Consider the following 18,637-nt stretch of genomic DNA (forward strand, 5'->3'; position numbering starts at 1 on the left):
ACTCAAATTGCTGTGTTAAGTTACTTGTCCAGGGGCGCCTGGGTGGCTCAGTGGGTTAAGCCGCTGCCTTCGGCTCAGGTCATGATCTCAGGGTCCTGGGATCGAGTCCCGCATCGGTCTCTCTGCTCAGCAGGGAGCCTGCTCCCTCTCTCTCTCTCTCTCTCTGCCTGCCTCTCCATCTACTTGTGATCTCTCTCTGTCAAATAAATAAATAAAATCCTTAAAAAAAAAAAAAGTTACTTGTCCAGGTACTGGTTTCCCCCACCCCCCTCATTACAAGGGGAAGGTATACATGGTTTTATATCTTTCCCTTTTCCCTTTTTAGTCAATAACTATACTTTAGGGGTGCCTGGATGGCTAAATGGGTTGAGCCTCTCCCTTTGGCTCAGGTCATGATCTCAGGGTCCTGGGATCGAGCCCAGCGTTGGGCTCTCTGAGCGGAATGGGAGCCTGCTTCCCCACCCCTCTCTCTGCCTACTTGTGACCTCTGTCGAATAAATAAACAAAATCTTAAAAAAAAAAAAAAACTATACTTTACACATAATTATTTATTTATCAGTCCTAGGCACTGAAGCATCCTGCAGCTAAAATCAGTGCCTGATTCTATCTGCTTTCGTAAGAAATCTTTGGATTATAATTCCCCTTAATGGGATATAAGATTATTAAGCAGAAAACAAGAATATTTTCAAGCAGGAATGTAAAGCAAATTCTAATTAATAAGTTCATTCTCACCTCAGGGTCTTTTGAGTAAGGGTTCATTTTATGTTCAATCACTCTGATGCTTTTCTCTTTCTGATGTTTTTTTTTCACTCTGATCTGCAAACGTTTTCTTAAAGAGCCAGATAGCAAATATTTTAGGCTTTTCACGCCAAGGGGCAAAATTGGGGACTTACATAACCATTTAAAATGTAATCATGTGAAAACCATTCTTAGCTTACAAGTGGCTGCCCAGATTTGGCCCATGAGCTTTGGTTTGCCAATGCGTGATCTATTTGCTAAATTCCCACCCTTTCTTACATCACTTGAATGATGTAATACCTTTTCTCAAAGAAGCAAGGAGTAACATTTTTCTGTCTAATGTCAGACTGTCACAACTCATTTGTTACTTGCACTATGACAAAAAATACACCCATGCAATTGTTGATAGAGAATATTTTATTTATGTATTTGATATCGGTACAGATGTCTGTCCTCATCTGTATATTTGTCTCTGCATTCTTACTGAGCTGCAAAATTCCTAAAGGATGACACTGTATCGTTCACTTGATTTGTACATTCTCAGCAAAGCACAAGCATCAGATGGACATCTGACATATTTCAATAATGATAAAGGACAAGAGAAAATAAAAGTCAGTAAGAGACATAAGAAAAAAGCACATGGAAACATAAAAATTCTCATTTTAGAGTTATGCTATACAGAATTTGTAAAATCTACTGCTTTAAGTTCATACATATTGGTTTTCTTATTTAAAGAAAAAGGGGAAACTTCAACAAGCTATAGAAATAAAAATGCAAAATAGAGGCAACAAATATTTTTGGCTCTTGAACTAAAATAATAGTGATTGGTGAGAAAAAATGAGGTGTGAAGACTAAACTAGACCAATACTGATATTCTCTTCATGTTAAAAAGAAAATTGCCTTTTAGTCTTATTCGAATTGATTGGAATTGAGCAGTGATGATCTTCTGGGGGTAAAAAAAACAACACAGCTCCTTAAAACAAAAGGAGCAAAGGAACATTACCCAAACCAAACTTGTAGTGTCACTAGTAACATGGAAGCAGAGGGAAAATATTTTGAGCACATCCAAAGGAAAAAAAAAAAAAGAAAAGCACACAAGGCCCCATGCTGCCCGCTGCATCCTCCTTCCAGGTTCAGAGAGACAGGAAACGGCTTGGCAAATGCCTTACCCAGTTAAGCTGGAAATCTCTAAGTCTCCAGGACACTTTTTGAAAGAGTAGCAGGTTTAGCCCAATATTTAGGACAGCAATCTCATGATTTAAAATACATATTTAATGACAAGTAAATAAACCAATGATCAGAAAACCCGAGAGAGTGCCTTTTCCCTTATAATGTGATATTAAAAGTGCTGCCTATGGACATTTTGTAAAGTAAAAAGTGTTTCAAGTTTAATTTTTATTTTACAAAAATCGACACCATTAAAACCGACATGATTATTTACCACTCATCCAATCACTTAAGTAACAACATTATAAAAATATGTAAAAAATATTCTAGATTCATAATACCAGATACGCTAATTCTCATACAGCTAATATAAATTTGATTATTAAAAAAATAGCTTATTTCCTTAAAAACACTTTGTTCGTTTACCATTTAATATCAGGTAGATATCTGCTATCCTAAAGTACCAAAAAAATTATAAATAAAAATGGCAATGTTTATACTCTGGGTTTCTTGTTCGGTGGATCCTGAAGACTGAACTTTGGAATTTCCCCAGAAGGAGCATATGGAATTCTCTTTGAAGACACTTTTTTTCCAATTGTTTCAATCTAGAGGAGAAAAAAAGACTTTAGAAAGAAAATCTCGAGTATTCTTTTTTCCTTTTATTTTTTTATTTATTTATTTTTTCTTTTTTCCTTTTAAAAGCAAAAGAGGGAGGCGCCTGGGTGGCTCAGGTGTTGGGTGTCTGCCTTCGGCTCGGGTCATGGTCCCAGGGTCCTGGGATCGAGCCCCGCGTAGGGCTCCCTGCTCGGCAAGAAGCCTGCTTCTCCCTCTCCCACTCCTCCAGCTTGTGTTCCCTCTCTCACTGTCTCTCTCTCTCTCTCTCTCAAATCAATCAATCAATCAATCAATCTTTAAAAATAAATAAAAGCAAAAGAGGGTCTCAAGTTGTCTGGGTTGCTACAAAAGATCTTTGGTTCCTTCCACGTTTTTTATGTTTCTAGAGTCAGTCTACACACTCTCCTCTTCCTAGCCATGTCTGGAGACTCTTATAACTGCCACTCCTGACACCAGACGCCCTCACACAGAGGACAGACTCACGTGCCACCAGTGTCTCAGCACGTGAATGAAAGCAACTCACAGACCAGGTTCCAGGGGAATCACATTCTTTCTCAAACTCTCTTCTCATGTCTGCTTCCCTTATTCTAAGGAATTAGCATAAGCGGTCACAGCATAGATTTCAGGAATTCAGGCTTCTGAGTCTGAAAGGCCCCAGCTGGATTCCTGACTGATAATTGCGTCCACCCAGGTTCTCTAGGTCTTCCTTCCTCATTTATAAACGGTGTTACAACCACTCATTTCAAAAGGCTGTGGTATGGATTAAAGCAGATAAAGTGCTCAGCACTGTGTCTGACAGACAAGTCAGCCTTTAATAAATAAATGGTAGTCTATTTTTATTTTGCATATTACATTTTAAACTGTTCCTCACATATCCAAAATCATTCATCTTATTTTTAAAGGCACTGCTTCTTCAATGACCATAATTTTAGCTCCTCTCTCCAGCAAAAATATACTATACAATTTTCATAAGTGCCTTTGAGTTAAAAATTAATATTTAATTCTGACTCAAAGGGCTTCTGCATTGTATTCATCAATTGTCTCAATGACTTATATATGCCCTTTATTTAGTGATTCCATTCCTAATATTTTTCCTATTTTTTTAAATCCCTAACTACAGGGGTGCCTGAGTGGCTCAGTTGTTAAGCATCTGCCTTCGGCTCAGGTCATGACCCCAGGGTCCTGGGAATAAACCCCGTTTGGGGCTCCCTGCTCAGCGGGGAGCCTGCTTCTCCCTCTCCCACTTTATGTTCCGTCTCTTGCTGTGTCTTTCTCTGTCAAATAAATAAATAAAATCTTTAAAAATAAAAATAAATAAATAAATCCCTACTACAAGAAATTAACTTTTATAAGAACTCAAACTCACATTAAATCTATTTATCTATCTTTGTATCTCTTCTCCCTTAGACGAGTCATAAAAATAGAAGAGAAAATGTGTCTGTGCCTTGGAAGTCATCTTTAAAAAATAACATTGCTTCAGTTTAAGTCATGACTGGAAAAAGCAGTCATGTTGTTACTCACTAAGGAGGGGCGGACAGAAAAATCCCCAGGGTCTCTGGTGGAGTGTTAACAGACAAGGATGTCATCTGCTTCTGGTTGCAAGTGAATCCCTCATGAATGAGAAATGAGCAATGAATTCTAAGTAGGAAGGATCTTCAACAAGTCAGTGACAGGTCATGAGAACCAGATCAGATCTTCTAAGCAGCAGATAAGGCCCAATCGGTATGTCTCCGAGGCAGCCGGCACTGAGATGTGCACAGCAAGCTCCGCGCCCTGCCCGGCCCTGCTCTGCTCGAGGATTCTGCTGACTGCCCTCTCCTGGCGTATTTCTTCATCCTTCGCAACCTCCCCTCAAGCCTCCCGCCCCCACATACACGCTGTCTGAGGAGATGGAAAGTACCTCCTTCTTATTAATACTCTTGGGGCTCCCAGGGAAAAATGAAATTGATGCAACATAGAATGTATTGTTCGGGTTACTGTCGGCTCTCTAAACATTCCATAATTAATTGACAAACTTGGAATTAATTAAAAAGCGCCAGTCCCATGGAAGCTCCCATACTTTTCACTCAGACCTCTGAGGTGCTGGGACAGTGTTGAACACTCAGATGGTTCAGGATCCCGTACAACATGTGACGATATACTGCACCTTGCAGTTTTGTTTTGCCTTTTTTTTTTTTAAGATTTTATTAATTTATTTGTCAGATAGAGAGCACAATCAGGGGGAGCGGCAGGCAGAGGGAGAGGGAGAGGCAGGCTCCCTGCTAAGCAAGAAGCCTGATGTTGGTCTTGATCCCAGGACCCCAGGATCATGACCTGAGCTGAAGGCAGACACTTAACCAACTGAGCCACCCAGGTGTCCCCATTTTGCAGTTTTCAAAACATTCATATAGGAATAAGAGACCTGGCCTCTGAGGGGGTCAATGTGTTGCAGACAGTTTGACAGAGCAGCCTGAGTGACTCTGGGAAGAAAAAAATTAACTTTTTTTCTAAAATAATTAAATTTTTTTTAAGGTTTTCTTTTTTAAAAAAAGATTTTATTTATTTGACAGAGAGAGACACAGCAAGAGAGGAAACACAGGCAGAGGGAGTGGGAGGGGGAAAAGCAGGCTCCCCACTAAGCAAGAAGCCCGATGCAGGGCTCGATCCCAGGACCCTGAGATCATGACCCAAGCCGAAGGCAGAGGCTTAACCCACTGAGCCACCCAGGTGCCCCTCTTACTTGATCTTAATATGAGGTAAGGCAAGGTAGACAAATACTAAATGATCTTTAGATCACAAATCAAGGAGGGAATAAAGTAATTACAGAAATCACATAGAGATTTCCCAGAGAACTAACATGTTGCCCCAAGTTATGTTATTGCTAAAGTAGAAAATATTAAAATTCTAAAACTCAAACACATTAAAAAGCAAATGACCAAGCAAACAAAACCAGACCCATCTGGGATCATAATGACCTGGAAGCCAATGGTTTGTAGCTCATTGTGGAGCCCGTCCAAGACACGCCGCCCATCAAAGATAAAGGCTGGCTTCAGCATTTTCTTATGAATACGCTCATAATCCAGTTCCTATAAAGACAGAAGCAAAAAAAAAAAAAAATTAGAACATATACATGAACACATACTCAACCCCAAATGATACCAGAATCCTTCTAAAATTTTTGTTAATATGACTTTTGTCACCTCACCTTAAACATGTCCCACTCTGTGCAAATAACCACAGCATGGGCGCCATCACATGCTTCGTATGGGTCCTTGGAAATGGTCACAAGCCGGGACACTATAACAACAAGAGCCATAAGAAACTGATAATAAGAAAGGGGTTATTTATAATTATGCACTTTAATACTAGGATTGCAGGCAGATTGAGGGTCTGACAGAAGTGGAATGACCCTCTTTGGTCACTCATTTCTGGTTGAAATGAGAATAAGAGCAATGATGGGTGCCTGGAGCACCTGATTCTTGCCCTAGCAGTATCTCCTCGGAACCTCGGGGGCTTTTCAGAATATGTTGGAAAACCCATTAGACTAACCCACTGTTAATCATGTCAAATCAAAGTTGATGGAACAATGTCTAAGAGTTTAATTTATCATACCAACGATAAAAATGGAATAACCACGGAAGCAACACAAATGTTTAACAATAGATGAATGGATAAAGAAGATGTCTCTCTAACACACACACACACGCACATACACATGACAGAATATTATTCAGCCATAAAAAAAGAATGAAATCTTGCCATTTGCAATGACATGGATGGAGCTAGAGTGTATTATGCCAAGTGAAACAAGTCAGAGAAAGACAAGTACCATGTGATTTCACTCATGTGGAATTTAAGAAACAACACAAACAAACAAAGGAAAACAAGAGAGAAAGGGAAACAAACCAAAAAACAGACCTTATTTTTAAAAAGATTTTATTTATTTACTTGGCAGAGACAGGCAGAGATCACAAGTAGGCAGAGAGGCAGGCAGAGAGAGAGGGGGAAGCAGGATCCCTGCCGAGCAGAGAGCGAGATGCGGGGGTTTGATTCCAGGAGGCTGAGATCATGAGCTGTGCGGAAAGCAGAGGCTTAACCCACTGAGCCACCCAGGCGCCCCAAGAAACAGACTCTTAACTATAGAGAACAAACTAAGGTTATGAGAGGGGAGGCGGGTGGGGGATGGGTGAGTAGGTGATGAGGTTTAAAGAGAATACTTACCTTGATGAGCACTGAGTAATGTACAGAATTGTTGAATCAGTAAATTATAAACCAGAAACAAATACTGTAATAATACTGAAAATAATGTAATACTGTAGGTTAACTATACTGGAATGAAAACATTTTTTAAACGCAGTATTTCATTAAAACACACATGCACACAACGACAGAACAACCAAAGGTTTCTAGAAAACAAACAGGTTTTGGGGCCCATACTCAAAGTGACTCATGAGACTCAAAGCCTTACCTTGGTCATCCTGGGAAACTCCTGGGTGAGAAAGATCCACAACTATTTGTTCCCTTGGTACTTTGGGATCATATATATGGAGGTGTGCACCTTCATCCATCAAATATTTGCTGATATATATACTAGAAGATTCTCTGAAGGAAAAAAAAATCAGTGTTTCTAAGCTTAGAAATGGCATATATTCTAATAATCTAGAAGCTTACAGAGGAAAGATTCTATCTCTTGTGAGGATAAAGATGTTCACTTTATTTTTATTCTTCATACTCAATATATATGCATATATTTCACATACACACATCCACCACTAAAAATCAAAATCTCAAAGGGGTTGAAATATTTTAAAGAACTGGTACCTCGTATCACCGGTGTCCTTTTTGAATGCAAATCCCAAAATAGCTATCTTCTTATCAGTTACGGTATTAAACAAACTGTCTATAATCCGGGAAGCAAACCTCCTTCTCTGGTAGTCATTCATATCTATAACCTGAAATTACACGTACAGTTATGCAATGTTGCCTGTATAATGAGTGTGGTTAAAAGAGGAGTGGCCTATGCCATACACTGCTCACAGTTTACAGTACTATTGTATGAATAGTAACAGGGGGCAAAGATTAATCAACCTCTTCAGTATCTATTGATTAAAAAAAAAAAAAGAATTAGCACCCCACCACTTAAAGCCATCATAAAAATTTTCATTTGGCTTAACTTTCCATGCACCCATCTGGGATAGAATAGATATAAAGATGGGGCACACAGTTAAGTTTCAACCCCATTAGGGATCTAGCTGCAAGAACAGCCTAAAAATCCACATAGAAAACAAGTGTTCTCCTTAGCCAACTTTTCCAAACCCTGTAAGAGCAAAGCTGTAACCAATCAAACCCCAAAACATCCCCCCCTATGCTTACCCGTCACCCCTCACCAGTGAGTAGAAAGTGGACAGAGAACAGTTGAACTGCACAGAGTTACACCTGCCCTCTAGATGAGTCAAAATACCACTAACCCTTGGCAAACTTGTTGTTTTGTTGAGAGAGAGGGAGTGTGTGCAGGGAGGGGGAGGGGAAGAGAGGGAGAGAGAGAATCTTAAGCAGGCCCAGGGGGATCTCATGACCTTGAGATCATGACCTGAGCTGAAATCAAGAGTCAGAAGCTTAACCAACTGAGCCACCCAGGTGCCCCTCTCCCTTGGCAAAGTTTTTAAAGCGATATTATTATAAGTGTAAAAGTCTCTGGGCACCTAATCCTTTACTCGCCTAAGAGTTTATAAACAATCTTCATATTCATGACCAGAGGAATATAAGCAAAGGGGTTGGTTTTTACTTTTTTAAGGCTCTGATTTTTAGGGGCTGCCTCGAAATTTGAGAGCTTGGGAAATGAGACCCCCCAAATCAAGCATTTATCTGTATTTTTGCCATGATGGACAGGAAGATAAAGTCATCTCACTGGATTGAGTGAAACTGTTACATTATATATTTTTCTTTAAAAGTAGATTTTCTTATATTCTCACCCACTGCTGAAATCTAAAAAACCATAAACTTGCAGAAAAACTTTTGGGGAAGATATATATACTGGCTGGTGTCTTGGACAAATTATTTAAAATCTCTAAGACTCAGTTTCCTCACCTATAATTTGGGGATAATACTAGTGACGAGGACTAAACGAAATACTACGTGCAAAGTACCTAAAAAAAGAATGCCTCGTTCAGAGACAGCACTCAATTAATATGAACTCTATTTTCAATTTGGGAAGGATCTCTAATTTCAGCTCTGTGAATCTCAAAAGGACAAAACAGGTATCAACACACACAAACCACTAGAAAGCATTACGATACAGGTTCTTTCTTTATTTTGATTTTCTGTCTTTAAGATCGAAAATAGTTATAATTTTTTACTTTAAAAAATATTCTTTTATTTATTTCTAAAGATTTTATTTATTTATTTGAGAGAAAGAGTGAGTGAGAGAGAGCACACAGGCAGGGGAGAAGCAGAGGCAGAAGGAGAAGCAGACACCCTGCTAGCAGGGAGCCCGTGTGAGGTTTGATCCCAGGACCCTGGGATCATGACCTGAGCCAAAGGTAGCTGCCCAACTGACTGAGCCACCCAGGTGTCCCAGAAGAGTTATAATTTCTTACAAGATTTACTTTTCTATTTTAGAGAGAGAGTGAGCTAGAGTGTGGGGCAGGGGGAAACGGAGGAGAGAGAATCTCAAGCGGACTCCATGTTGAACGTGGAGCCCGAGGTGGGACTCGATCCCAAACCAAGAGTTGTATGCTTAACTGACAGTGCCACCGAGGTGCCCAAAAGGAATTATAATTAAGAATAATAGTTTTCCTGTTGCTCCCCATCACCCACCAGTGACAAATTTTAAAAAAGAAAAAAGAGAGAGAGAGAGAGATGTGAAGGGGCACCTGGGTGGCTTGATAGTTCGATAGTTAAGCGTCTGCCTTCAGCTCAGGTAAGATTCCAGGGTCCTGGGATCAGGCCTCACATAGGGCTCCCTGCTGTGCGTGAAGCCTGCTTCTCTCTCTCCCACTCCCCCTGCTTGTGTTCCCTTTCTCGCTGTGTCTGTGTCAAAATAAATAAATAAATAAATAAATAAAATCAATCTTAAAAAAAAAAAAAGCATCTGACTCTGGATATTGAGTTAGGTCATGATCTCAGGGTCATGAGGTCAAGCCCCATGTCGGGCTCCATGCTGAGGCCTCTTCTCCCTCTACCCCTTTCCCCACAAAAAGAATAATAGTTCTTGCTTTCCTCTGGGAGCAAACTTGTCATAAAACTAATAGTAACATGGTTTACCAGAAATTTCCATCAGAGTTCATTAGCAAAAAAGACAAATCAAAAACACAGAAGACTAATAAATAAAACTAACATAAATGAAAAGAATGAGACATGAGTTCCTGGAGTAAATAAATCCTATCAAAAACATTTTACAGACAAAGGGTGACATGTTTTAATTAGAAGTTAATCAAAAGTTGTTGGCTATAAAGATTAATACCTGCTGCCAATAACGTGCTACTTCAGGCAAATTCAGAGCCTCGCAGAGATAAACCAAATTCAGAACATCTTTCTGAAAGCAGCTTCCACCAAAACCTGAAGAAAGAAGTGGCAATATTTTCATTTATGAACCATAACTGAATTATGTGACAAATCTGTCATAAATTTGAGGGACTATGCTAGAATTTTTTTTCTAAGTAAACTCCATACCCCACATGGGTCTCGAACTTACAACTCCAAGATCAAGAGTCACATGCACTACTGACTGGCAGCCAGATGGCCCTATGACAGGATTTTTTTTTCTTTTTCTTTCTTTCTTTCTTTCTTTTTTTTTTTTTTAATTCATTTGACAGAGACACAGTGAGAGAGGGAACACAAGCAGGGGAAGTGGGAGAGAGAGGAGCAGGCTTCCCGCTGAGCATGGAGCCTGATGCAGGGCTCGATCCCAGGACCCTAGGATCATGACCTGAGCTGAAGGCAGACACTTGATAACTGAGCCACCCAGGAGCCCCTCTTTTCCTTTTTTAGAGAGAGGGGAAGGATGGGAGAGTCAGAGGGGGAGGGAGAGAGAGAATCTTAAGCAGGTTCCATGCCTACTGCGGATCTCATAAACCTGAGATCACGACCTGAGTGGAAATCAAGGCTAAGACACTTAACCAAGAGTCACACAGGTGCCCCTAGAATTTTTAATAATAAAATTCAGATGTCAGAAATTTAGTGGATTTGGAGATTGCGTGAAATCTTCAAGCAACTAATAAACTCTATAAACAATTTCCAGATAATCTTCTAGTTAATGTTTTATATGGCTACATTTTCTATTTTATTTCTCATTCATCTAGTATCACTGCCCCACATCTCTTACTTTAGCACAGGGCTGGTAAACTTTTATGGGACAAACTGTAAATATTTTAGCCTTCGTGAGCACAACTATATAATTCTGCCTTTGCAGCTCAAAAGCAGTCAGACAATATGTAATAAAATAGCTATGGTTAAGTCTTTAATCCCCATCACCTGTTTCCCTCATCCCCCCCCATCCCCTCTGGCTACACTATCCTTATGTTTGTTGGTTTGTCTCTTTTCTCCTTTGCTTGTTTTGTTTCTTAAATTCCATATATGAGTGAAATCACATGGTATTTGTTTTTCTGACTGACTTATTTCTCTAGCATTATTCTCTCTAGATCCCTTCCTGTTGGTGCAAATAGCATCGTTTCATTCTTTTTTATGGCTGAGTAATAGCCCATTGTGTATATACACCCCGTCTTCCTTACCCATTCACCTGTCATTGGACACTTGGGTTGCCTCCTTATCTTGCCTATTGTAAATCATGTTCATAAAAGTAAACATAAGGGTGCACGTATCTTTTCCAGTCAGAGTTTTTGTATTCTCTGGGTAAATACCCAGTAGCGGAGTTACTGGACCATATGGTGTTTCTATTTTTAATTTTTGAGGAGCCTCCATACTGTTTCCCAGAGTGGCTGCACCAGTTTGTATTCCCACCAACAGAGCATGAGAACTCCTTTTTCTCCACATCCTCACCAACCTTGTGGTTTCCTGTGTTGTTGGTTTTAATCATTCTGACAGTTAGGAGGTGATATCTCATTGTGGTTTTGATTTGTATTTCCCTGATGTTGAGTGATGTTTTCATGTGTCTGTTGGCCATCTGTATGTCTTCTTCGGAGAAATGTTTGTTCATGTCTTCTACCCGCACCCTTTTTTAAAGTTCTATGCCCAGAATGCAACTTGAACTCATGACCCTGAGATCAAGAGTCGCATGTTCTATGAACTGAGCCAGGCAGGTGCCCTCTAACCATTTTTTATTGGATTATTTAGTTTTTTGGGTGTTGAGTTATATAAGTACTTTATATTTTTTATTTATTTACTTTTTTAAAAGATTTTATTTATTTATTTGACAGAGAAAGAGAGATCACAAGTAGGCAGAGAGGCAGGCACAGAAAGAGAAGGGGAAGTAGGCTCCCCACTGAGCAGAGAGCCTGATGAGGGTCTTGATCCCAGGACCCTGAAATCATGACTGAGCTAAAGGCAGAGGCTTAACCCACTGAACCGCTCAGGTGCCCCTCTTTATATATTTTAGATACTATTTATCGAATATGTCATTAGCAAAATCTTCTCCCATTCAGTAGGTTGTATTTTAGTTTTGTTGATACATAATCGTTTTGTGTTGCTTTTTTATTTTTTAAAATAATCTCTACCCCCAATATGAGGCTCAAACTCATGACCCAGAGGATAAGAACTGTATGTTCTATCAATTGAGCCAGCCAGGCATCCCTGTTTTTATTTTTGTGTGTATAAAGACACCTCATTTAAATATATCTTGTTGATGTACTCGAACTCATGCCTGAATTTCATGAGTGAAATCACATGGTATTTGTTTTTCTGACCTCAGGTATTTTGTCTGAGGGGCACACATCACAGGCTCCTGGCATTTCAGAACACTAGCTAGCATTAGTGCGTGGCACGCAATATGCCTGGGGGCCATTTAAAAAAATGAAATCACCACCAAAAAGCACAAAAAATGTAAAAAATGTGGCACGAAGTAGATCACAAAAAGAGCATTTGTTTACAGAATGGGAGCTGAAACCAGAAAATAAGTGCACTGCATGACACAATTTCAGCTGGGAAGGTCTGTGTTGGTGACTCAATTTTTTTGCTGCTCTCCATGTCTACAAATGACCACGAAAGCACTATAAGCATTGATTTAGGGCTTACAAATAAGTTTCAGCAAGTAGGATAATTCATACGTACAGACCTGGCAAATAATGAGGACCAACTGTCTTTCACCAAGGCCACATTTCTGAATGTATATATTAGTAGGCAAAGCAAATGACAGGGAATTTTCTTCCTGTTTGCTTTAGTAAGGTATTGAGTTATTTCCTAACTCATAGGTCTCCCCAATTTACTCTTCCTAAATGTTCTAACTAAATATTAATTAATCCCCCTAAAATGGCAAACTATGCTTATCTTACTAATCAATCAGTGATTATTAAAATAATGTAAGTTTAATTATCGCTTCACTTGGCAAGTTCTTGACAGGTTGAAGGCTACACATGTCATGGAATCATTACTCTAAGTGCATTAAATTATGCAAAGACGTCCTTAAAGTTAGAGACCTAGCCACAGGAACCTCCTTTATGTATAGAAACATTTCAATTTACCAACACTGGCTTTCAGAAACTTATTTCCAATTCTCTGGTCCATTCCAATGGCTGTTGCCACTTCTTCTACATCAGCCCCTGTGGCTTCACAGAGGGCGCTAATGGAGTTAATGCTGCTGATCCTCTGGGCAAGAAAAGCATTTGCTGCCTTTGGGGGAAAAAAAGAAAGGAAAAGTACGATGAGTTAAAATAGCAATTTTCTATGTCAGGATTATATTTCATCGAGTTGATATAATTACTGAGGGAGATAGAGAAGTTACTAATGGGCTCAATTTGAGGAGGCTATGGATGTGCTGGTAAAGGAAAATTTGTTTTTGTTTTTGTTTTTTAAAGATTATTTATTTATTTGTCAGAGAGAGAAAGAGCGAGCGCAAGCAGGGAGATGCAGGCTCTCCACTGAGCAGGGAGCTGGACAACGGACTTCATCCCAGGACCCTGAGATCGTGACCTTAACTGACCAAACCATCCAGGCATCCCAAGGGAAATATTTTAAATTAGAGAAGAAAGAGGATTAATTGGGATTAAAAATAGAAAGAGTGATTTTAAAAACTATTTTCTTTTTAAAGATTTATTTGAGAGAGAGAGAAAGAGAAAGGGAGCAAGCCAGCGCAGGGGTAGGGGAGGCAGAGAGAACAGGAGAGAGAGAATCTCAAGCCGACTCCCCATTGAGCACAGAACCTGACTGAGAGCTGGATCCCATGACCTGAGATCATGACCTGAGCCGAAATCAAGAATCAGACACTCAACCAACTGAGGCACCCAGGAGCCCCATTAAAAACTACTATTTTTAGTGTACTCTCCATCTTATGTTACATTTTATTAAAAAGTTAGAATTTGGGGTACCTGGGTGGCTCAATGAGCTAAGCCTCTGTCTTCCACTCGGGTCATGGTCTCAGGGTCCTCAAATGGAGCCCCACATCGGGCTCCCTGCTCAGCATGGAGCCTGCTTCCCCCTCTCTTTCTGCCTGCCTCTCTGCCTACTTGCGAAATCTCTCTGTGTCAAATAAATAAATAACACCTTAAAAGAAATTTAGAATTTTCTAGAACATTTTATACTGTGATATTTTATTTCCCTTGTGAAAATTATTTCACAATGGACAAGAAAGTACCTATGTGGCTTATTAGGCTTAAGAGAAATTAGTCCTTAGCTTTGTATTTCATGGAGGGTTGAACGCTGTGTACCAACCAGTTTGGAAAGTTCTGAAGACCAAGTATTAGTGGTGAGGATCTTTTCTCTGGGAACCCAGTGCTCGTACACAGCACACAGTGCCTGCACGGCCTTCTGGCCCTCAGGGGTTTCATCCCCTCCAATCAGCACTCTGTCCGGGTTCTTCAGGTCCTTGATGGCCGTTCCTTCCGCTAAGAACTCAGGGTTGGACAGCACCTAGAATCCCAACGCAAAGCCAAGTTTCAAACTTAGAATTAACCGGGAGCGACTATAAGGCATCAATATTTATGTAAGAATCAGGTTCTAGGGCTGCCTTTGTTTATACCTGTAAATTCAAGTTGGGTTTTGTGTTTGCATCAAATATTCGACGAATACTTTCTGCTGCTCGCACTGGAACTGTGCTTTTCTCTGTCACAATTTTGTACCCGTGTGAGTTTTGCACAATGCGTCTGGCACAAGCCTCGATATACTTCAGGTCTGCCGCGCGACCTTTCCCCATTCCGTAGGTTTTTGTTGGAGTGTTCACCTGATGAAAGCACATGGAATTATGAATGAAAATATCCATGAGAGATTCAGTGATTTCAAGATGAACCTCGAGCCATCAGTTAACTAGTTAAGCGGGAAGCTATTATCATTAGCTTTCATTTAACCCCCTATTAGTTTCATGGAAATGATACATTTTAATAATATAATCATCAGACAGATGCCTGAAGCATCTGGGGAACTCATTGAACAAATTTTTGTTGAGAAGCTCCTGTATAATGACAGATACCCAGGCAGGCAGCTTCCAAGCTAAGCCCTGGAGATACAAAGATGAATGAGACTGTTCCTGTCCTCGAGGAGTTCACAGGCTGAAATGAAATGTAAGTTTCCTTTCCTCTTTATTGTATGCAATATATCCAGGTCTTTAAAACCTTTTCTATCCTCCTTTCTAATAGACCAAAATCAATAGCTTTTTAAAAGTATTTGCGGTATCATTCACAAATGTTTTCTTAGCTCATTAAAGTGAGACATTATCTAGCATCTTTAGGACTCACAATACTATGTAGGCAACTATCAAACAGAAAGAAAAAGAAATCATGAGTCCAGACTCTAGGCATTTCCTTTTGGCTTAGCTGTACCATGTAACCTTGGAGAAATGTAGCTACCTTTGTTTCAACTACCTCATTGGAAAAATGAGGATAGCATGCTCTCTAAAAATCTAACATGTGGGTTTTATAATGCTTTGGTAAAAATCAAAGCACTTTTATAATGCTTTGGTAAAAATCAAAGCAGTCCAAAAAGCCCAAAATTCTATAGAGGAAGAGAGAGACAGAGAGAGTGGTGTGTGTGTGTGTGTGTGTGTGTGTTTAAGCAGGCTCCATGCCCAATGTGGGGCTTGAACTCAGGATCCTAAGACTGAGTCTTATGCTCTACCACTGAATCAGCCAGGTGTCCCTTACACAAGAAGAGTTTTTGAACCAGTAATTAGTGGTACCAGTTCTTGTCTCTTGACAAGCTTATAACCTAACGGGGGACTAAAAAAGGAAGCAAGCCGAAATAAATCAAAACTCAAAGACTGCATTGAGGTGTGAAAATCCGGAGAACAAAAGCTGTTTATTTGCATGGAACGACTTAGGAAAAGCCTTAGACATGGAAGTCAGTGTTCACCAGAGCACACAAGGGCCAAGACCGCTAACAGGATAAGGCGGAACATGCTAAAAATGATAGAGGATCAGATGGCTTCCCCTCATACAGGTGCTCTGAAGAGAACAATTGCACACTGATTCATATACAACTATTCCTACCTAGAATATGCCTAAAATTAGCCTGGGGTAGGAGGAAAGGGAGAGAAGTAGTAAATGAAGCAAGATCAGCCATGGTAACTGCTGACAGTAGAGAATGGGTAAATAGATTTCATTATATTATTGCCTCCATCTCTTGTATGAATTTGATATTTTCCATAATGAAAAGCAGACCACAAATAAATCCTAAAAAGCTTATCCAGAGAATAAAGAGAAGTAGGTGTGAGTTATACAGTAATAAATTACCATAAGAGGTATGCAAAGTAATAGCTTAGAAAGATCCAGGGCAGCTCAGGCTTCTGCAGAGAGGCAAGTGTAAAATTAGCTGTCTGGCCAGACCACCCTAAAGTAGACTCTACTGCCTTAGAATAGATCCATATATATATATATATATATATATATATATATATATATATATATATTTTTTTTTTTTTTTTTTTTAAAACAGAAAATTCCCCTACTCCCATTCCAGACTCTGGTTATCTAGAAGTTGGACTAAGATAACTTCGTGATTTTCCCCAAGTACCCAGCTACCCCAAAATCTTTTCTCATTTTCTATGCCTTGCTTCTTAACCTTCTCCAAGCTTAAGTAGAGGATGGGTAGGCGAGTCACAGAAGCTGTACCAATTTCTCTGAAGTAATTAAGAATGCCAAAAGAGAGACTGAATTTATAATGGCTTCACCACTGGCTTCATTACCACTTTCTTCTGGATTTAACTTATCTTAATAGTACTGCTTTTGTCTCATCAGTCAGAAACAACCCCTAATTCAACAACATATAATCATTAACAACATGCATAATCAATTCAACAACATTTACCCTCTAGGGACCCTACTATGATATTTCTTTCCATTAGTTCATGGGACTCAGTCAAAGCCCACGCCACTGACTTTCCCTTTATTCTTTAAGGCCCTAAAGGTCTTGAGTCATAGAACACCCTAGCTCAACCATATATTAGTGATCACTATACTATTACACAGAAGATTTGAGCAAATGGTTACGAGGACAGCAAGAACTCACCTTGGTTTGAATATTAGATTATCAGAGTTCACTCCCAAGCACTGGCTCTATTTTTTCATTACAAAGGTCCAACAAGGTTAGCCATATTACCAAAGATGCCTGTGGACTAGCCTATAACCCAACACAAGCCAAACTGCAAAGAGTTCAGTTAAACTGACTTCTTCTGGCACAGCTGGCTGGCTCAGCAGAGCAGGAGACTCCTGATCACAGGGCCACAAATTCGAGCCCCATGTTAGGGATAGAGATCACTTAAAAATGAAATCTTTTTAAAAAATTTTAAAAAACAAGAAATCACATTATTTCTAGAACATAATTCATCTAGATAGGAGATGCCTATACATTTGCACACATGCTTTAGCTAATTCTCTTTACCTCACCTCCACCAAGCAGTGGCAGAAACAAGAAGTGATGAAATATATATACCGTTACCACATGAGCCCAAACCAGCGCTTCTTAATTCTAGATCCCAGACTAGACCTATTTCTGAATTTATTTGTTCAATGATCAGTGATATATTTGACCAGGTGATTATGGGATACAATGAAATGTTGGACAAAGTGACAACCAAAATTCAATGGCACAACTCTATGGTAAGTAATGATGTGGCTTGATACCGACAGATGACTACCCAAATACATTGAAACGTCCATGTAGAAAAGAATGCGTTAAAACTCACACAAAGAAAATACTTACAGAAATAAATACAAGATCAGCTTCTTTAATGGCATCATCAATATTGGTAGAAAAAAACAGATTTTTTCCTCGACAGGATTCTACCACTTCTTTTAGTCCTGGCTAAAAAGAAAAAAGAAAAAAGAGCTGTGTATACAGTTTGCCAGTCTTATGAGATAACCTGATAGTACAGAATTACCTTTGTTAAAGGAGAAAGTTATACTGCAATTTAAAGGTCTAGACTTGCTCTCAAAAAACACCTTTGTAGAAAAATCTGAGATCATACACCAATGGCCAAAAGTGTACATTATGTAACAATACTAAATAGAGCAAAATTGACTCAGCCACAATAAAAGCACCAGGTTGTTTTACTGTGTCATTGTTTACCATGTGCCTGATTGTTTCATAAGAGTTAACAATTAACTGAGTATCAAGGCAATTATCAGAATAATTCAAGGTCTTCTGTGATTTCAAGCAAACATTTGATTTTGCATCATCATCATGAATGCAGGGTTTTACTCCCAAGAATTCAAGTCAGATAACCTGTGGTCAAACAGTCAACATCTACTCTATGCATATCTAAATATATATATTTTTTCTAAGTCCTAATGTAAGAAACACTTTAACTGAAAATTTTATTACTTTTCCCATACAGTGTAACAGGAAATATAGTTAAGAATACTGAGCTGTGGGGCGCCTGGGTGGCTCAGTGGATTAAGCCTCTACCTTCAGCTCAGGTCATGATCTCAGGGTCCTGGGATCAAGCCCCGCATGGGGCTCCCTGCTCAATGGGAAACCTGCTTCTCTCTCCCTCTGCCTGCTGCTCCCCCTACTTGTGCTCTCTCTATATATATATCAA

At 39.5% G+C, this 18,637-nt stretch overlaps 1 protein-coding gene across 3 annotated transcripts in view; it reads right to left on the bottom strand.

The window, feature by feature from the left end:
- Positions 1-1,137: 1,137 nt before the first annotated feature.
- Positions 1,138-18,637, bottom strand: part of UGDH (UDP-glucose 6-dehydrogenase) — a 32,963-nt gene continuing 15,463 nt past the window's right edge. For all 3 annotated transcript variants that reach the window (XM_004764015.3, XM_045076627.1, XM_004764016.3), the window contains exons 3-12: positions 17,800-17,901; positions 14,627-14,827; positions 14,320-14,517; positions 13,134-13,281; positions 9,962-10,056; positions 7,321-7,451; positions 6,968-7,101; positions 5,705-5,796; positions 5,475-5,585; positions 1,138-2,510 (exon numbers count right to left, since the gene is read on the bottom strand). In XM_004764015.3, the coding sequence (XP_004764072.2) occupies positions 2,400-2,510; positions 5,475-5,585; positions 5,705-5,796; positions 6,968-7,101; positions 7,321-7,451; positions 9,962-10,056; positions 13,134-13,281; positions 14,320-14,517; positions 14,627-14,827; positions 17,800-17,901 (1,323 nt within the window). In that variant the 3' untranslated portion in view covers positions 1,138-2,399. The remainder of the gene's footprint in view (positions 2,511-5,474; positions 5,586-5,704; positions 5,797-6,967; positions 7,102-7,320; positions 7,452-9,961; positions 10,057-13,133; positions 13,282-14,319; positions 14,518-14,626; positions 14,828-17,799; positions 17,902-18,637) is intronic.

The sequence above is a fragment of the Mustela putorius genome, unplaced genomic scaffold (genome assembly GCF_011764305.1).
Source record: "Mustela putorius furo isolate JIRA1106 unplaced genomic scaffold, ASM1176430v1.1 tig00000083_pilon_pilon_pilon, whole genome shotgun sequence".
Classification (NCBI taxonomy): Eukaryota; Metazoa; Chordata; class Mammalia; order Carnivora; family Mustelidae; genus Mustela; species Mustela putorius.